The following is a 19,483-nucleotide window of genomic DNA, read 5'->3' on the forward strand; positions in this document are numbered from 1 at the left end:
GAATCTCCTTTATCTGAATTGTGAAAAAGGCACTCGTAATAATATTGGTCTCCTTGGATGATTGTGATTAAACATGATAATACATGTGAAGCGTCTGGCACTCAGTGATCAGTGCACTGACCTCTCAGGGAGCATTTCCAGCCACACCGCATGCTCACAGAGCTGAGATGTGCAGTCCTTGAAGGGAAGAATCTGGCTCTGCAGAGAATGCCTAGCACAGGTTAACTATTCAATGAGCATGTGTTGAAAATAGCAGAGATTGATTATCATGATGATGGTTATTATTATTTCTGCAAATCTTTGCCATCATATTATAAGAAAAAATGTGTGTGGTGGGACAGGAGGAACACAGGACACTCCCAGTGTATATTTCATCTGAACGTGCCTAAGGGTGACTGCAGATTCTTGATTACCTTCTAAAGAGTGACAGGAAGCTCCAGGATTTTTCACTGCTTGTGTTTTTTTTTTTTTTTTTTTTTGCTTGTGTTTTATATGTACATATAATGCACACACACACATATATAAAAATATATGTATATATAAAGTTTATTTATTTAACTTTGACTGTGCTGGGCTTTCTTGGCGCGGGCTTTTCTTAAGTTGCTAGGAACGTGGGCTACTCTGTAGCTGTTGTGTGCAGGCTTCTCATTGGAGTGGCTTCTCTTGCTGCAGAGCACAGGCCCTTGGGCACGCAGGCCTCAATGGGTGCAGTGTGTGGGTTCTGTAGTTGCCGCTCTCCAGCTCTAGAGCACAGGCTCAGTAGTTCTGACACGACCAAGCTGCACCTAGGCCTGTGGAGTCTTCCCGGATCAGGGATTGAACCCATGTCTCCTGCATTGGCAGGCAGAGTCTTTACTGCTGAGCCACCAGGGAAGCCCCACTGTGTACCTTTTAGGGCGTTTTTTTTCCATCCCTCACTTTGTCATCTATTTAGAAGTATACTATATGTGTGTTTCATCATAGTTGCATACAAGTAGTATGCAAATGGATACTTGTGACATTTATGATTCGTTTTTAAAAAAATTTAGGAGTTTGGGTCGCAGAAAGGTTCTTCATTTCTCCGTGCTTCCATTTTCTTAGTTTCCAATTGGGCGCAGAAAAGAGACATATGAATGATGGATAATTGGTGACAGTCTTCTCCAAATTCATTTTACTTGACATTTCTGGCACCATCGCCCCTAGGATCATCCTCACCGTTAACATGAAAACTCTTGTTCAGATCAATTTTCCCAAGAACTTGTCATAGTGTTATCTCCTAATTCATGTGCTCACAAGCATTTTTTGCTGTGAAAAGGAAAAGTGCCAGAATAAGCAGAATTGCATTCAGTATGCAAATGAAAGTTTTATAGAAATAGGGTTGTACTGGAGATGAGATTAATTGTGACAGTTCAGGAGGAGTTTTACAGGAAAAGATGAACATGTTAGGTCTTCAGTGGCTGTCTTCCCTAATGCATATAATATTAGGCAAAATGAAATCTCCATGTGCCCAAGCTTGGTGGAGGAATGTTTATTGAGTGCATAGAAATTTGAGCAAGGCATGTCTCTAAGAGTTTATGACAGCCCATTTTCTTTTCTCGGTGTGAGGATGAATTGGTCCATTATCATCTAAATTGGAAGTCATGATGATGGTTCTTCTTTGAGTCTCTTGTTGTTTACTTGTTAAGAAACTTGTACAGGAAAATGTGTTATTCTGAATTAAGCTGCTATTATAGAATAGTCTTCCCCATGAAAAGGGAAGATTTTATATAGGGGGAGATCAGATCTAACTTAATTTATTTGATTTTTCAACAGAGGGTAAGGTATACAATCGGTTACTACCCAGAAGTCCTGTTTTCAAGTTTGATTGCCTTTTGAACGATTTCTGCAGTGATCATACAGAAAAGTTATTTGTGTATATTCACTTTTTTTCTTCTTTTGCTCCAAGGAAACCAACATGTCTGACAAAAGTGACTTAAAAGCTGAGCTAGAGCGCAAAAAACAGCGCTTAGCACAGATAAGAGAAGAGAAGAAACGGAAGGAAGAGGAGAGGAAGAAGAAAGAGGTAAGTCCTGGGTGCTGTGCTGTGATCAGGGAAAAGGAAAACCACTCAGTTCCTAGGGGCTGGTCAGATGGATGAAGAGGACCCTGTGAAAGAATGCGTTTACAATACCTGCATAAAATGAGTGGTATTTACATACTTAGAACAGTAAGGTCACTGCCATCTATTGTGTACTGGTCAGGCACCACATAAATGGTCAATAGCATTTGGTCCAGAGACCTCCAAACCCCAGGTTTACCCCAGACTTGAACAGAACCCTGAAAGTGATCTACGATAGTTCTACTGTTAGAAATTCCTTCACCTTTCCGGGTGTCAGTTCCCTGTGCTTAACAGGGAAATAGCGGTGTGTTTATTTTGTTCAGTCATGAGGATGAAAAAAGTTGATCTTATAAAGCACTTAGCAATATCTGGGATATGTTGTTGTTCAGTCCTGTCTGACTCTCTGCGACCCCAGGGACTGCAGCATGCCAGGCCTCCCTGTCCCTCAGTATCTCCTGAAGTGTGCCCAAGTTCATGTCCATTGCGTCGGTGACATCATCCAGCCATCTCATCCTCTGATGTCTTCTTAGCAACTCTGTCCCAGTAACCTGGGACGTAGTTACTACTTAATAAACGTTAGTGTCGAGCAAAGGCTTTTAAAAAAACTACCCAACCTGAACATTTTAGGAGGAAAATAGAAAATGATGCTAGTGAATTGCCATTATTTCCTCAGTGTATGTATTTTTCAGAGTAGATAAGTATGATGGAATTGGTAAAGGGAAAGCTGCATTTTTCTCCTTTGATGAGGGAGTAGATAGGATAGTAGATACTGCTGTATGATACGTTACATCCAGCAGAGATTTTACTGACCTCCATTCAGGCCCCTCTTTATGCCAACAACACAACAGAAGCCCAGAGGTGAAGTGCAGCTTTTCTGCCTGTCAGACCTGGAATACAGAACTCTTTTTTTTTTTTTTATTAAATCTTTAGACCATTTAATAAGCATACTATAATAGAAAAGCCATCCTTTCTTTTTCTTAATTTCTTTCACTATTATTTCTAAAGAAATTGTGATGTATGTTCTTTTCCTCTTGTAAAATATTTTTTTAAAACTCCTTTATTGAAGCATAGTTGATTTATAATGTTTGCCAATCTCTGCTGTACAGCTCAGGTGTACACAAACACACATTCTTTTTTATATTCTTTTCCATTATGATTTATCACAGGATCTGCAATATAGTTCCCTGTGCTAATCATTAGGACCTTGTTGTTTATCCATTCTAAATGTAATCATTTGCATCTACCAATCCCAAACTCCCAGTCCATCCCTCTCCCTCCCGCTCTCCCCCCTTGGCAGCTAGAAGTCGGATCTCTGTGTCTGTGGATTTGTTTCTGTTTTGTAGACAGGTTCCTTTGTGCCATACTTTAGGTTCCACATGAAGTGGTATCATACGGCATTTGTCGTTCTCTTTCTGACCGACTTCACTGGGTGTGATCATCTCGGCGATGATGAGTGTGATCAACACGTGAGGCCACACGTGTTGCTGCAGATGGCGGTGTTTCACTCTTTTCAGTGATGGAGCAGGAGTCATTGTGTGTGTGGATCACATCTTCTCTCTTCATTCCTCTGGTGATGGATGTTTAGTTGTTCCCATGTCTTGGCTATTTGAATAGCGCTGCTCTGAACATAGGGGTGCATGCATCTTTTTGAATTATAGTTTTGCCCAAATATTTTCCCAGGAGTGGGATTGCTGGATCATGTGGTGAATTCTATTTGTAGTTTTCTGAGGAACCTCCTTATTGTTTTCCATGGCGGCTGCACCTACTTACATTTCCACCAACAGGGTAGGAATGGAATCTGGGACTCTTAGTTCCCAACTAAATGCCTTTCTGCTATATCGTGTGTCTTTCCTATTATCTCAATCCAACAAATAGCTTATTTTTAATTCTCTGATTTGTTGTGGCGGTGTAGAAATAGCCCACATCTTGTACAAAAACCAGATGCCACATATATTTTTGGTAGCTTTCTAAGAAGGAAACTTTGTATAGTGTGGTAGTGCTATGTGTATAGAGATCAGACCTGCTTCCCTACTTTTATTTTAAGGGAAAAAAGAATGTATTTTGAAGACTTAGAAGCTAAGTGCTGTTTCACACTATAAGGCTGGGAGACCGAGGCAAAAAAAAATCTCTAACAATTATTTTCCAGCAAAGTAAAACATAATTGTGTCCCCCTCTGACCTCCTGGCATCTTGCTTCTCTTGGTGCCATTATGCTTTGATTGATGCCATCGTTTATTTGTCCTTGACAGTGAGCATAATGTTTTGCCTTCAGAGATCTCTGCTGTTATATATGCAGTCTTGAGTGAAGCAGAGGTGAGAATTGACAAGGAACGGCTATTCATTTCCATGTGAAGCCAAAAGAAGCATTAAGTTATTATGCTCCCTTTCCTTCAAATGTCAGCACTTATTGTAGTTTTAAAGCACCTGTTATCCTTTACTAATCATCGGTTTCCTTTTAAACTGACATCCTAATATCCAACTTGAATTCCATAGAATTACCACGAAATGCCAAGTGGTATGGGAAATCTGGCTCCAAATTACGCTGTCTGCTTCATCCTTGTCATTTCACACATTTGGGGGGACGAAATTACAGGCAAACAAGACTGATGGAAACAGGCCACCCTTTCTGTTCCTGTACCACATAGCTTTGCCTGGTGGGGATTTAGCTTTTATTCAACAGACAGAGCCTTGGCGGGTTGGGGACAGCACACTGTGGGGGTGATGGTGTGCAGAGCATCTGGACCTCGGGCCTTCCCGGGCCTCCACCTCCTTTTGGAATTAAAGTTTTACATAGCCTTAGTCTCCTTGTTGCTAAACTGACAGGGTGGTTGAAACCTGACTCTGCTCCACGGTAGGTGCGTATGTGAGTCACTCTGCTGCTGCTGCTAAGTCGCATCAGTCGTGTCCGACTCTGTGCAACCCCATAGACGGCAGCCCAACAGGCTCCTCTGTCCCTGGGATTCTCCAGGCAAGAACGCTGGAGTGGGTTGCCATTTCCTTCTCCATGTGAGTCACTTGGTCGTGTCCAGCTCTCGGCGACCCCAGGGATTGTAGCCTGCCAAGCCTCCTCTGTCCATCGGATTTTCCAGGCAAGAATTCTGGAGTGGGTTGCCATTTCCTCCTCCAGGGGATCTTCTCGACCCGGGGATTAAGCCTGCATCTCCTGTGTCTCCTGCATTGGCAAGTGGATTCTTTACCTGTCGAGCCATCAGGGAAGTCTATGGCAATAGAGTCCCAGTCTCCCCTCCCCAGAGTTCCTGGTTTGAAGTATCTAAATAGGGTCAGATCTGGGGATCATTGAACTGTATCATCCTGAAGGTCTATCCTGGCTTTCAGCCCTGACCCTTCAAGTCCATCTCCCCTGCAAAAGATCTTTCCTTGGGTCAGATTGTGATGACTTGGTTTGTTCAGGGAGTCCAGTGTTGTATTAATAAGATGCAGGCAGTAGAACTCTGGGTTAACACAGAGGCTTTCAAGCTTCACGTGGCTGGGAAACCTGGTTCCGCCCTTTGCAGGATGGCCTTGAACGGGTCTGGGATCCCTCTGCACTTGGATTCCCCTCTGTAAAATGGAGAGGAGAGTGGGTCCTTCCTCGGAGTTCTTTGAGGATCCAAGGAGGTGGTGCAGGACTCTGAAGACACAGAGGATCTGCTTGGTAAGAAACGGCTGAAACTCTGCTCCTGAAATGGCCCTCACACCGGGCCAGCAGAACCTGCAGACATTCATCAGCATCAATGCTGGGGACTCCATTTTTCAAAAATGCCCCACTGTCGCACAGTCTTACAATCCAAGGCCCCTAGTTTCCTGGGATGACAGCATTTTGTAGTTGAAAGAAACCTGGAAGTAATCTCTTCTGATCTTTCTTTTTCAAATGCTCTTTGGCCCCAGGGGCTGAGCCTCAGAAGTGATCCGACTTTATCTCCAGTGTCAGGAAGGACCCCCCATTCCAGCCAGTTGTCCAAATCAGAAACCCAGGGTCATGCTTTCAGCACCCCTTCTCCAGCTCCCACTGATCAGGGGTCCCAGACAGGCACAATGGCTCTCCCTGTTCCGTTTAATTTCCTTTCTCCCTAAATCCACATTCCAGCCAGCAAGGCTCGGCTTCTTACATTTCACCCCATGGGCCAGGCTCTCTCTTGACAGGAGTTCATGAATATTCTCTCGCCTTGGCTTCCGCTGCTCTGTTAACCACATGTCTTTCAGTTCTCAGCCGGAATGTCTCTTCCTCTAGAAAGCCTTCTCTAATACCTTTCTCTAACCCATGACTGAGTTAGTCCTATGCCCTATCCCTGACCTTACCAAATTATTTAGCACCATTTACCTATTCATGTATTTTTTTTTCCTCACTAAGCACAAGCTTTGGGGGACAGGGTTGTATTTTTCATCACAGAGTCAATGTCCAGCACAGATCCTGCCACATAGTAGGTCTTCAATAGAGGGGCACTTCCCTGGTGGCTCAGACAGTAAAAGAATCTGCCTGCAATACAGGAGACCCAAGTTCAATTCCTGGGGAAGATCCCCTGGAGAAGGGAATGGCTACCCATTCTAGTATTCCTGCCTGGAGAATTCATGGAGAGAGGAGCCTGGCGGGCTACAGTCCATGGAGTTGCAAAGAATTTGACACAACTGAGTGACTAACATTTTCACTTTTCATATAACTAAGGAGTGAGTGAATGAATGAACAGCTAACCTGGGTAGGGCGGGTCTGAGATGCTGGTCACAGACATTCTTTCCAAGCACCTGCATTTTTTTTCTGTGAATTTCCTTGGAAGCTTCGGATCCTGAGTCTGTGGGATGCTCCAGTTAAGGGTCGTTGTCATTGACTCTCGAGTTTAAGATTTTCTAGTTTTTGTCTTGTTTGTAGACAGTTAGAAATAGCCTTAAGCTTATGTTGGAGGAGGAAATGGCAACCCACTCCAATATTCTTGCCTGGAGAGTCCTGTGGACAGAGGAGCCTGGCAGGCTGCAGTCCACGGGGTTGTGAAGAGTCGGACACGACTGAAGTGACTTAGCATGCATTAAGCTTATGTTTGTTTTTTTCAGCTTTACTTAGGCTTATATTTTGAATAAAACATGTTTAGAATAAAAAGGAAACAAAGTGCTCTTTAATTGCTAATCTGTCAGTGTATTTGCCATGACTGAAAACTAGTGTGAATTGGGACCACCCAGGTTGATTGTCTCCACAGAACCCAGGAAACTGTGTTCATGTATAAAATTACCACTCTCTGTGCCTTTGGATGTCAACTGCTTTCTTGGTTGTGCTATTATGGATGCAATCTGATTTTTAAATAATTATAGTGGCCACCATTTAAGATGCAGAGCCAATTTCATGAAAAATTGGCTTTAAAGCAATGAGGTGTGCTTAATGAGGCCACCCTGAAATTTTGTCCTGTCCTTGGCCTTCTGCTGAATTGCCACAAGGTCAGATGAGATGGTTGGATGGCATCACTGAGTCAATGCACATAACTTGGGCAAATGCCAGGAGATTGTGAGGGACAGGAAAGCCTGGCATGCTGTAGTCCATGGGGTTGCAAAGAGTTGGACAAGACTTAGCGACTGAGCAATGAACTACAGGATGGACTGAGGTTTTCTGACCTGTCCTCGGGTGTTAACAACTCTGCAGCTGTCTTTAGAAAAATGACGAATCCTTCAGCTGACAAATTTTCTTTCTTCAGGTCCCCTCTCTGGGTCTCAACTCTGATGACTCTCACAAACAGAAATACCATTTGCTGGGAGAGACATGGAGCATATTTTAAATTACTACTATGCAAAAACTCCTTATTGAGTCATTAAAATGTATGAGGACTCTGTAGTATGTGCATGGGAAATATCAAAGGTTTCATGATTAGGGCACTTGGTCTAACTGTCTTGGATGAAGAAGCACATTGTTTAGTGTAAGGTGTTAATTGATAGCAGTTAGGGACTGGCTTTATTTCCAATAAGCCCCAGTTACCTAACTTTGCATTTTTCCCGGTCAACTTTGAGTGTCAGAGCTTTCCTAAGCTTCTGCTATGTCTAGATGGACAGTTTATCCTTACTAATATATGTCATCTGTCATTGCATTGTCTGTTGCGTTAAGAAGTAAAAAAAAGGCAGAAGGCAGAGAATGCGTTGTGGCGGTGCCTTGTGTTGTGGGGGAGACACTTTGGAGATGGAGTTCTGGGTGCTGCTTTTGCACACTGTCTGGCCATGCGTGTTGACACGAGGTTTACTCTCTGGTACGTGTCTTGTTCTCGTTCAGTTGCTAAGTCATGTCCAGCTCTTTTGCAGCCCAAGGGACTGTAGCCCGCCAGGTTCCTCTGTCCATAGGCTTTCCCAGGCAGGAATACTGATGTGGGTTGCCATTCCTTCTCCAGGGGATCTTCCCAACCCAGGGATCGAACCCATGCTTCCTGCTGGGCAGTCAGATTCTTTACCACTGAGCCTCCAGGGAGGCCCACTCTAATATGTTTCTTGAATGCTTAATGATGAAAGTTAGAATGAAAGAGAAAAAAACAAATTCTGTGCCTTTCTGCCTAGGGCATACATGACAGAAAGTTATAGATAATATGCCTTCAGTTTATTCAAAAGGAAAAGATTTGATGGTTCTTCTTCTGTTTCACTCTATATGAGCTTCATTGGAACTCGCATTCATTATCCCTGGCACCCTGTTGTCCTTAAATAAATTTTTGTTGAAAGGATGAAGAAAGATTCAATGTTTTTGTTGCTATTGCTAGAATATAGAAATGGCTTTGTTGTGAGCACTGGGTCACTGGGAGCTCAGATGATGCCTTCTCATGGTAGTGTGGGAAAGGAGCTTTCTGAATGAGGTATAGCTGGTGAAAACGCTCCTGAATGGTGTATCATTCTTAGATTCGATGTCTTAGAACATAACAGTTACCAAAGGCAGTTGTTTCATTCATTCAGCATTTTCAAACTGAGCGTCGACTGTGTGGCAAGCCTGGATCTAGATGTGAGGATATAGTTGTGAACAAAATAAATACATATCTGTTCTCAGTGAAGTTGACAGTCCAGTCAGTCATGGCTCACCTCTTCACTGTAAAACCATGCTATGCCATTTTGGCTTCCTGAGACAAATTTTGCTTATCTTGGTTTTTTTTTTAATTTATATTTCAGTAGTGACAGTGGTGATTCCCTTTTCTTTCATTGCCCCACTTTCCCTTCAATCCTTCTTTTAAATTTATGACAGGGGAACATTGATATAGATCATCACTCTGCAAGGTCCTTTTTTAAAATCTTAGATCTGTCTTTGCCTCTGGGCTTCCCAGGTGGTGTAGTGGTAAATAAACAGCCTGCCATTGCAGGGGACGTAAGAGACACGGGTTTGATCCCTGAGTTGGGGAGATCTGCTAGAGGAGGGCCTGGCAACCCTTTCCGGTATTCTTGCCAGGAGAATCCCGTGGACCAAAGAGACTGGCGGGCTCTAAAGACCATAGCGTCTCAAAGACTTAGACACAGCTGAAGTGACTTAGCATCACACATCTTTGCCTCTGTTGTATGCATAAACTTTGGAACTTGCTAGTTTAAATGTTAAAATTGGGAAAGAAAGTGAGCTTTCATATCTTCCAAGATTAAACTGCCATTTCAGAAATCTCATGGATACATGAGAGAGCCTGAATCTTCTACATCCTCATTAGCCCTTATTGATCCCCATCATGTCAGTTTTCCCTCTGATGACAGAGAGCCAACTCATTGGAAAAGACCCTGATGCTGGGAAAGATTGAGGGCAGGAGGAGAAGGGGGTAACAGAGGATGAGATGGATGGCATCACCAACTCAATGGACATGAGTTTGAACAAATTCCAGAAAATATGAAGGACAGGGAAGCCTGGTGTGCTGCAGCTCATGGGTTTGCAAAGAGTCAGACACGACTTAGTGACTGAACAACAAAGACATCACATACCTGAGTGTATTTTAAGCCCGAGGTGAATAAAACAGAAGCACTGAGCCCTCACTGTGTGCAAAGATGCATTCTGTTTCTAGTCGGTGTATGGGTTACCATCTGGGCGTAAGTCAAAGTTGCATGAACGCTTTCTGTTGCATATGCCATGACAGAAATTATGCTTTTCTGCTTTGAAATGTTCTTTGTATTCCTGAAAGAGGTAATGTGTCTGTGAGGGAGCCCAGCTTGCCCCCGGAGAGGAAGGTGTGTCTGATAAGTGGATAATTGGCTTTTGACAGACTCTGAGACAGTCTCACTCCTGGAAACTCACAAAGCCTTGTTGTGAAGTAGCTGCACATCAAATAGGATATGATCGTGTTTCAGATGTGGGGCAAATGCCTTGTCTTAAGTAGTAATTGTGTTCTGAAAAGGAAAGAAACCCGAGCATTTAATTCCCCCCAGAATTCCACCGCCAACCTTCTTTAACCCATATTTTGGCTTGTTGCTATTTTGACTTGTTGCTTTTCCTTTAACTTTCCCACCAAGCATTCTAGTTTCCTCATTTCAAAGAGACAGACTGGGCATCAGAAGCTCATACAAAGTGTGTCTTCCCCAAGAAAGCACATGGGGAAAGAGTATATCTCTCCTGAAGGACTTTTTGTTTTATATTTTTCCATGTGCATAATTTTCTCCTTTGCGTTAATATGTATAACAGAAGCCTATGAAAATCAGAATTATGTAACAATACTTAGATAAGTCTTGTTCACATGCCTTAATAAAAATTTTAGTCTGGTTTATTGAAACCATGGTAAACTTAGAATACTGATACAATAATGTATTTTACAGTTACAGATTTTCATAACTAATCTTACAGCCAGACACCAATAATTCCTTGTTTGCATAATCCCAAATGTGAGGCATGAATATTACAAATGCACACTCATCAAGAACTGATAATATGTCTTCCCAGAAGGGACACGGGTATCTAAATAACTAGACAGATTTATTTTTTTTTTGTTTAAATCCACATCCAAGTTAGAAATATTTTGTCTTGATGGTTTCTTCTGAGACCAAGTGAGAAAAACTCTCCTCTAACATGTGATAGAGGCAGGAAAAAGCCTTCAACCCGAAGAGAAAGTACTGGGTTAGTAGTTATTAAATGGAGCAGTTACATGTTTTTTCATCCTTTATACACACGTTTATATCTATTTAGGGCTTTTGCCTGGTCTTTGCTGCCATTCATTTGCCATTTTCCGTTTCATCCAGAGGCATACATTTAGCTCGGTTACTCACTTTCTCACTGGCATCTGCTTTTTGTAGGCTGACATGCAGCAGAAGAAAGAACCCGTTCCAGATGACTCTGACCTGGATCGCAAACGCCGAGAGACGGAGGCCCTGCTGCAAAGCATCGGGATCTCGCCAGAGCCCCCTCTAGGTACTTTAGAGTGCTTTGTGTTTTAATATAGCCTCAGATTTGACTTGTGTAGGATATACCATGTCCAGCGTTTACTATTCTTTTACATCTCCTTTTGTTTTTATGTTTTAAGAAATGCTTTGGCTTATGGCTCAGGTGTATTTATTTTTGGAATTGTGGGGGCTGGAAGGAGATAGGAGGACAGATTGTAGAGTGGTTAGCAATTGGCTGCTTACTGGCTGATGCTGCAGTCAACCTAACCCACTGCATTACTGTTAGAGTGTCTTACACTTGTTAAATGAGTTACCACTGGTAAATACCAGAAATCACAAGATGAAGAAGAAAAGCTTCATTTCCATTGCTGAATCCCAGCCTCTCTCTGCCAACCTAAATACTGTGAATCTGGTTATGAATTTCATAACCACCCCAGGCACAGAGTTATTCTATGATGAAAATAGAATGCTCGGTGGGAAACTTAAAGGAAAACTTGAAATGGTGGCAGATTAGCAGCTAATTAACATGTTTAAATTTCTTTGACTCTGTTGTGTATCTTGGTTTCATTGCTGATCGGCGTCTTTACTGCAACACCCTTCCTCCAACTCATTCATACCTGGTTACTTGTCCACGATCTCATTTTATTCAGGATTTGGATGTTGAACTATTTCTTTTATTTTTGTTGAAGGTAACTTGGTACATAATATGTTTATTCTGTCATTATACATCACTCATGTGATAAGTTATTTTATTTTTCTTTATCCATTTGCTTTCCATACATTTCAGAGTAATCCCAGGGTGTCTGTAAAACTACATGATATCCAATATAGTAAAATAAAAGCTTTAAAAATAATACATATAAATAAAGATAGTATCAGATCCCCTTTTATAAATCGTTCATCTTTTAATTCCATCATTGGCTTTTATATTAACATAAATTTTCATTTATTTCCGTAATTACTTAACAATAAAAATTATCCCATGAACAATAAAATGGCAAGTGTGTGTATCAGTATAAGTAAGTAAAAGGGCAAAATATAATAATCATATAAATTATTAAGTGTTTCTGGGTATCATTCAGTACATACACACTAAACTAAACACCATGAAAAAACATTTTATGCTCAACCTCAGTGTGTACTAATAGTAAGTAAAATCATATGTCTAACAATGATATAATAACCCCCAATAAGACGTTGATTATTTTGTTAGTTTCTTTGTGGTATGGGAGATGTAACCCACAGGATATTTGAGTGATGGGTCTTCTATGAGGAGCTGACAAACCTTTTTATTACTTAGTTGACAAGTAATACATGTTAGACCCTTGGCAATTATATTTTTGCCTCAAAATAGCCTTTGAAGTTCTGCTGCAGTGTGAACACTGGTTAAACACAACCGTAGAATATTTGTTCTCCCCTAACCTGCGTAAAGCCAGCAATTCAACCTTAAGAGCTAAACAGTTTAAATATCCCTAAACCATGACCAAATTCTGAACTATCCTGTCATCCCTGCCAAAGGGCTCTGGCAAAAGTGGAGCCCGTTTTCAACTTTTATCCATCCCTCCGACTTACCCTCTGACTTACTGCAAAGGGTAATCAGTGAATTAATTGTAGAACCACGTGAAAATTCCTAGTTTCTTGACAGATCTGCCATTGTGTTATAGGATTTGGGCAACATAGTTAAACCCTTTACCTTATTAAATAAATAAAAGGAAATTGCACATGATTGAAACCAAATGGGAATCTACACTATGCATTGAAGTTTCTTGCTGCCCATATGGCTTCTCTGGCAAGAGTGATACTGAGATCCCGTTCTCATCTGGCCTGGAGCCACCTTGGCTATTTGGTGCAGCTTCTATCTGAAGGACGTTTGGCTTGTATCTGAAAGATAGAGGGGGAAAATCCATTTGCATTTCCTCTAATTTATTTTCTTTTATTACCCTTGCTTTGAGAGTGCCAGTCTGCACTGACCTTGCTCTTTGAACCTGTTTCTCCTGTCTCCAGAATGGCGGTTTGCCTACGTGTACACGGCAGTGCTTTCTAGAGCTGCCAGATGCAAAGAACACAATTCCCAAACACAGTAAACAGTGCAAGGGATGCAACTATTAATTAAGTGTAAAAATAAAGCAGCCTGGCATTGTGCTTTGTTTTGAAAGAGATTTTTAAATTATTGGGTTCAACATTTACCCTTTTCTCTAACTGTCGTTTAGTCTCTCATAGCAAATGCAGCTTATACTCTACAGACAACAGACTTTCCTCCAAGAAATGCAAAACATGCAGCAGACTTTTCTGACTCCCTGTGACCTTCTAAAATTCCTCAGAATCACTTATTTCATAATCATTTAAAGTTTTATAGACACCTCGTTTTATTTTGAATAGGTCACATCTATACTAACAAAATAAAGTGGAGCATTAGAATTATCTGGATAGTTCATGCTAGAGAGGGATTTGCCTTGAATTATCCAGGTAACTGTTTTGATTCTCCATTTTACTTTGTTAAGGTGGACATGGCCTTAGAATCTCTAAGTTAATTCTGTCTAAATTCATTTCAAATTTTAATTTCCGAAGTATGAAAAATTCACTGGACTCTTTTCCTTTTCTTTTCTTTCCTTTTTTTTTTTTAAATCCTTATCCCATCTCAATCTCTCCTGGCCATACAATCACTTTAATTTGAGCCCGTTTGTTTTGATTTATCTGACACTGCTCTTCCCAGTGCAGCCGCTGCATTTTTTAACATGGGATACCTGTTATTTTCATTATTTAGTCCCAACCCCTATGTCTCCCTCCTCGAAATCAGTGAGCACTCCCAGTGAAGCTGGAAGCCAAGACTCAGGCGACCTGGGACCGTTGACAAGGTAAGAATTGTCCCTTCACAAAGGCCGTGGTGGGATGTCAATAATACCTCCCTCCCTCTCCCCTAAAAAAAGGCAAGAAACCAAAAGTCTGAAAAACCACACCATTCCGTTGCATGTTGTTAACTGTGCACTCCTCTTTACGTATCAGTCATTTTTTTATGTTTACATTTTGGTGGCTTGCTATTTTTGGTGACATAGGATTGATTTTGAACCCTTGAAGTGATAAGTATCACTCTTTCGTGAATAGGCTAATTTGACACCATGTGTCTTATTTGACAAAGCACAAGCATATCCATTGGCTTCAGTTTAAAAGAAAGTAGGGAAGGACCAAAGACAAACGGAATATATATCTAGCTTCTCATTATTCTACCTGGGTTTTGGTTTCCATGAGAATCTTTGTAACACTGAGATGTTGTAACCCTAAATTTACTTTTTCAAAAGTCTTGTTTATTTGCTTAATAGAGTTGACAAATTTGAGAACTCGGTCCCCAAAGTGTTTTTATTATCATTATTAATTATTATAATCATCAGGATTAACTGCTTCATTTTTGTCAGTTGCCAAACTTTTATTACACTAGGTATATTCCAAGATTACGTAACGAACTTCTCAAGGCCGATATAGACATTCTCTAATTTGACCACTGAGGGAACGTCCAAAAATGTAGCAGTGTGACGGGAGAAAGGAGATGGCTCATTAATATGCACAGGGTCATGGAAACGTTCTTAATCCAGGTGTCCTCAGCAGTATTCCCATGTGTGGGTGCCCATAGGCAGGCGATAGAGATGAGTGGGGAGTGGGGCCTTTGGCAGCTTGTTAGCTAGCACTCCCTTTATAAATCTCAGATGCTCTCTTCACAGCTCTTGGGCTTGTTGAGCTCAGATGGGAACATGGACCAGTTTTTCCACACTTTTCAATTTTTCATGAGAAGCTAAGACTGCAAATATTTATGCAACAGTCTCATAGACATTAAGTGTTAATGACTTTGTTAAAAGGAGTTGTGGGCTAGATTTGGCTCATGAGTTGGTGATGTCTGACCTCTCTGACTTTTGAAACAATCATAAAGCATTTTAATAAAGCTTCAATAAAAGAAGCAATCATCCACAGCCCCAGCATTCTAACAGATCAGCCTTTGTCTTGTCAGGGTACTTTTCGATCCTTATCTACCTGTGTATATGTCTTGCTACTGTATATGCTCCTGGAGGAAGTGAAGTGAAAGTCGCTCAGTCATGTCCGACTCTTTGCGACCCTATGGACTTATACAGTCCACGGAATTCTCCAGGCCAGAATACTGGAGTGGGTAACCTTTCCCTTCTCCAGGGCATCTTCCTAACCCAGGGATCAAACCCAGGTCTCCCACATTGCAGGCAGATTCTTGACCAGCTGAGCCACAAGGGAATTCCTGGAGGAGAGGTATACAATTTTGCATTTTTCTCTGTTCATTTAACACCTTATTATGAGCATTATCTTCTGATGGTCCTTTGTTTTCAGAAAAGCCTCAGCAATTTTGGTAGAGGAAAACAGAGAAATGAGAATAGGGTTAGCCTATGTTGTAGGATTTTTAGCTTTCTGAAATCAATACATAAGACTAAAATGATTTCACCAATACCTGTCTGTTCATGAATTTCAGACTTGAGTGTTTTGTCTTCATAGGTCTTTTGAAACAGGTTGGACACTGCTTTCAATTTGAGAAGAGCGAACATAGAGGCTTTTGCGGGCACCAGGCTGGTTTGTGTTAACAAATCGCCTTTGTGATTTGGAGTTGCACACGTCTTCTCCTCATCTTTTGCTTTGAACACTTCAAAAGGTCTTTGAGGGTGGGGGAGGAAAAGTAATAATAACACAGCATGTAAGATCTAACATTTATACAAGAGCTGGCACAGTATAATCACGTTCCTTAGGGGGGTCCATTGGCCTATCATTAAGGTAATATTTTTGCCTGTTTCTGCACAGCGATGGCATTGTGTCAGTGATGCTTAATGTCAAGGGGCTCCACTGGCAGTGTTAAATACTATTACCAACTTCATAGTCGACGAGCCCTTTTGAAAACTTCTGGAGAAAGTTGACTGATGCTGTTAGCACTCTGGGGACAGCAGCAGTTATTCAATTGGAGGGAACCTCATTCCTTTCCCCTTCTTACATGATTTTTTAAAATTAACCACTTTGGAAGAGGTGCTATCCACTTCCACATCACACAAACTCCACAAACTCCAACTAGCTTCAGTTCTCTATAGAAACATTCTGGCAAGAGTGGGCAACTGGAAGTCAAGGAGTATATCCCTTGCTAAGTGCAGGTTTCATAGCGATGCAAAGAAACTGGCATTGAGGAAATGATTTTTCAGAAGAACTGAGCACAGGCTTGGCTTGAGAAGGCATTAGGAATAGCTTAGTAAACTGTGCCCTTGTTTTGAACTTAGGCACATTCCATGCAAATTTATGTTTTTGTTTCCATAAAGTATATATGCGAGTAAAATTTCAGAAGAATGTTATATTTCAGTTTTTTAAATTCTACTTGGAATGTCTTTTTCTGTAGAAGAAACATCTTTGAAAGCAGTTACTGTTAACTCTAACACTTCGTAAAACACGAGACTGAGAAAAGCACTTGGTAATTCCTAAGAATATAACTCTATAGCCATAAATTTGCATATTTGTGTAGAATTTGGACTTTTTGAAAAATGGAAAATCTTGCAGAAGATAACTTAGGAATCAAAGCAACACATCTGGTCCTACCTAAAGGTGCACATAAATTCTGCCATTCACTTGCCAGACTTTCAAACCAAAACTACAGTTTGCTTTGCAGAGCCAGAATTAGCAAACACTTCTTATATAACCCCTGTAAGTGGTTAATTTGGAAATTGGCATACTTAATATGCCCTATTATAAAGAAAAGGTTAAATAGTGCTTTAAACATATGAAATATAACAAAATTTTCTTTTATTGATTTTTAAGAGCAGTTAAGTACATTTTCTAAACTGAGTGAATAGAGAGTAGACGTATTTAACATTTTTTCAATTATACCAGTGTAATTTTTAAACTTATAGTATCATAATTTGTGTTCCAATTTCTGCTTCTGTAGTTATAGCCTGCTTCTCATTTACAATTTACATTTGTTGTACTTTTCTCTTTCTCATAATTAGTTTTGGTAGAGTCAATTAATCATTGCTTGTTCAAACATACTGAACAAAGAATAAGCTCTTGGGTTTCAAAAAATTAACCTATTAATACAAAATTTGAAAGACTAGTTTTACATATAAATGTAGATGGAAAAAAATCCTAAATATGTTGTTTGCAGCTGGAATCCAATACAGTATTAAAAGGATACAATGTTATGCTTAATTGTGTTGGATTCAAAAATTCAAGGATATTTTAATATAGAAAAATGCTACCTTAATTCAGCATATAAAAAGGTCAAAGAGGGAAAAGTAAATATTGCAGTATATACTGAAATGGTACTTGCAAAATGTAAATATCTAGTCTCATATTTTAAAACTTAGTAAACTAGGAATATAAATGTTTTTCTCAATATGATAAAGAATATTCATTTCAAAGCAAGAGCTTACATCTTTGATACATGAGAGTGAAGCATTAGCATTTTATAGCTCTTAAGGAATGATTTATGTTTAGTTGAATACATGTCTCTCTTCCTCAGGAAATGATAGGTTCCTTGCAAGAAGGGACTAAGTCATATTTGTGGTTGTGTCCATATGATAGGTGTTAAACATTTATTGAAAGAATCAAGTATCATCCTACTTTTTACAGGGCATGGAGGCACAGAGAGAATAAATAATTTTCTCAGGTTCACGCAGGACATAGCTACAATGCTAGGTTTGAACCTGGGCAGGTCAATACAAGTTTCCACAATCTATACCTCAGCCCTACATCATCTCTAACAGCAATCGCTGTGTGATACACAACCTACTCCATAAGGTAATCGTGATTAAACAAATAGTATCTGTAAAGCACCAGGAAAGGAGTCTGACATATATTAAGAATATGTGAGTTTTAGCTATTAGGTTGATGAAGAAGTAATTGTGGTTTCAGACAATGAATTCTAAATCATTAGAACTAGGCTCAAACACATTTTTATTAATCAAAATAGGAACCATTACAATCAATACATTTTTGCCAATGAGAAATGTTTGTTTATTCCTGTAGCATAAAAACCCATGCTTCAGGATTCAAGGAACTCTTGGAAAGCATTTTCTTCCTCCTGCTTGCTGTGGAAGCATTTTGCCTGAAAATGGTTTTTGAGATGCTTCAAGGCAGTGGTTGTTGGTTGGTGAGAGGTCAGGTGAATATGATGGACGAGGCCAAACCTCGTAGCCCCATTCATTGAACTTTTGAAACTGGTTATGCAATGTGTGGTCAGGCATTGTCAAGGAGAAAAACTGGGCTCTTTTTGTTGACCAGTTACAGGTCATTTTGTTGACCAGTTACAGGTCAACTGCAGGCATTGCAGTTTTCGGTACATCTCATTGATTTGCTGAGCACACTTCTCAGATATAACGATTTCGCTGGGATTCAGAAAGCTGTAGTGGTGGGCAGCAGGCCACCAAACAGTGACCATGACCTTGTTTTGGTCCAAGTGTGGTTTTCAAAAGTGCTTTGGAGCTTCTTCTTGGTCCAACCACTGAGATGGACATCTGCGATTATAAAATCCACTTTTCATCACATGTCACAACCCAATCAAGAAATGGTTCATTGTTGTATAGAAAAAGAGAACACAGCACTTCAAAACGACGATTTTTTGATTCTTGGTCAGCTCATGAGGCACCCACTTAGCCAGCTTTTTCACCTTTCCAATTTGCTTCAAATGCCTAATGACCATATAATGGTCGGTGTTGAGTTCTTTGGCAGCTTCTCATGTAGTTGTAAGAGGATCACCTTTGGTGATGGCTCTCAGTTGGTCATTGTCAACTGCCAGTGGCCACCCACTACGCTCTTCATCTTCAAGGCTGTCTCTCCTTTGCCAGACTTCTTGATCACTTCTTGAATGCACACTGCACTGTGCATTCATTAGTAGTTCCCACGCTGAACGTGTTCCTGTTGCGAGTTGTGTCTGCTGCTTTATGACCCATTTTGAACTCAAATAAAAACATCGCTCAAATTTGCTTTTTGTCTAACATGATTTCTGTAAGTCTAAAATAAATGTAAAATACACAGTAGGTAGTAAGTCATTAGCAAAAAAAAATAAGGCAAAAAATGCTCATTAAAATGATATATGCTGCTGCTGCTGCTAAGTCGCTTCAGTCGTGTCCGACTCTGT

At 40.5% G+C, this 19,483-nt stretch overlaps 1 protein-coding gene across 9 annotated transcripts in view; it reads left to right on the forward strand.

The window, feature by feature from the left end:
• Positions 1 to 19,483, forward strand: part of DYNC1I1 (dynein cytoplasmic 1 intermediate chain 1) — a 379,170-nt gene that overhangs the window by 42,435 nt on the left and 317,252 nt on the right. For 5 of the 9 annotated variants that reach the window (XM_005205164.4, XM_005205165.5, XM_005205163.5 and 2 more), the window contains exons 2-4: positions 1,925 to 2,041; positions 11,278 to 11,392; positions 14,129 to 14,219. In XM_005205164.4, the coding sequence (XP_005205221.1) occupies positions 1,934 to 2,041; positions 11,278 to 11,392; positions 14,129 to 14,219 (314 nt within the window). In that variant the 5' untranslated portion in view covers positions 1,925 to 1,933. Of the gene's footprint in view, positions 1 to 1,924; positions 2,042 to 11,277; positions 11,393 to 14,077; positions 14,220 to 19,483 lie in introns of all 9 variants that reach the window. The other 4 variants (XM_059885731.1, XM_059885729.1, XM_059885732.1 and 1 more) reach the window with 1 other exon arrangement.

This window comes from Bos taurus, chromosome 4, assembly GCF_002263795.3.
Source record: "Bos taurus isolate L1 Dominette 01449 registration number 42190680 breed Hereford chromosome 4, ARS-UCD2.0, whole genome shotgun sequence".
Taxonomy (NCBI): domain Eukaryota; kingdom Metazoa; phylum Chordata; class Mammalia; order Artiodactyla; family Bovidae; genus Bos; species Bos taurus.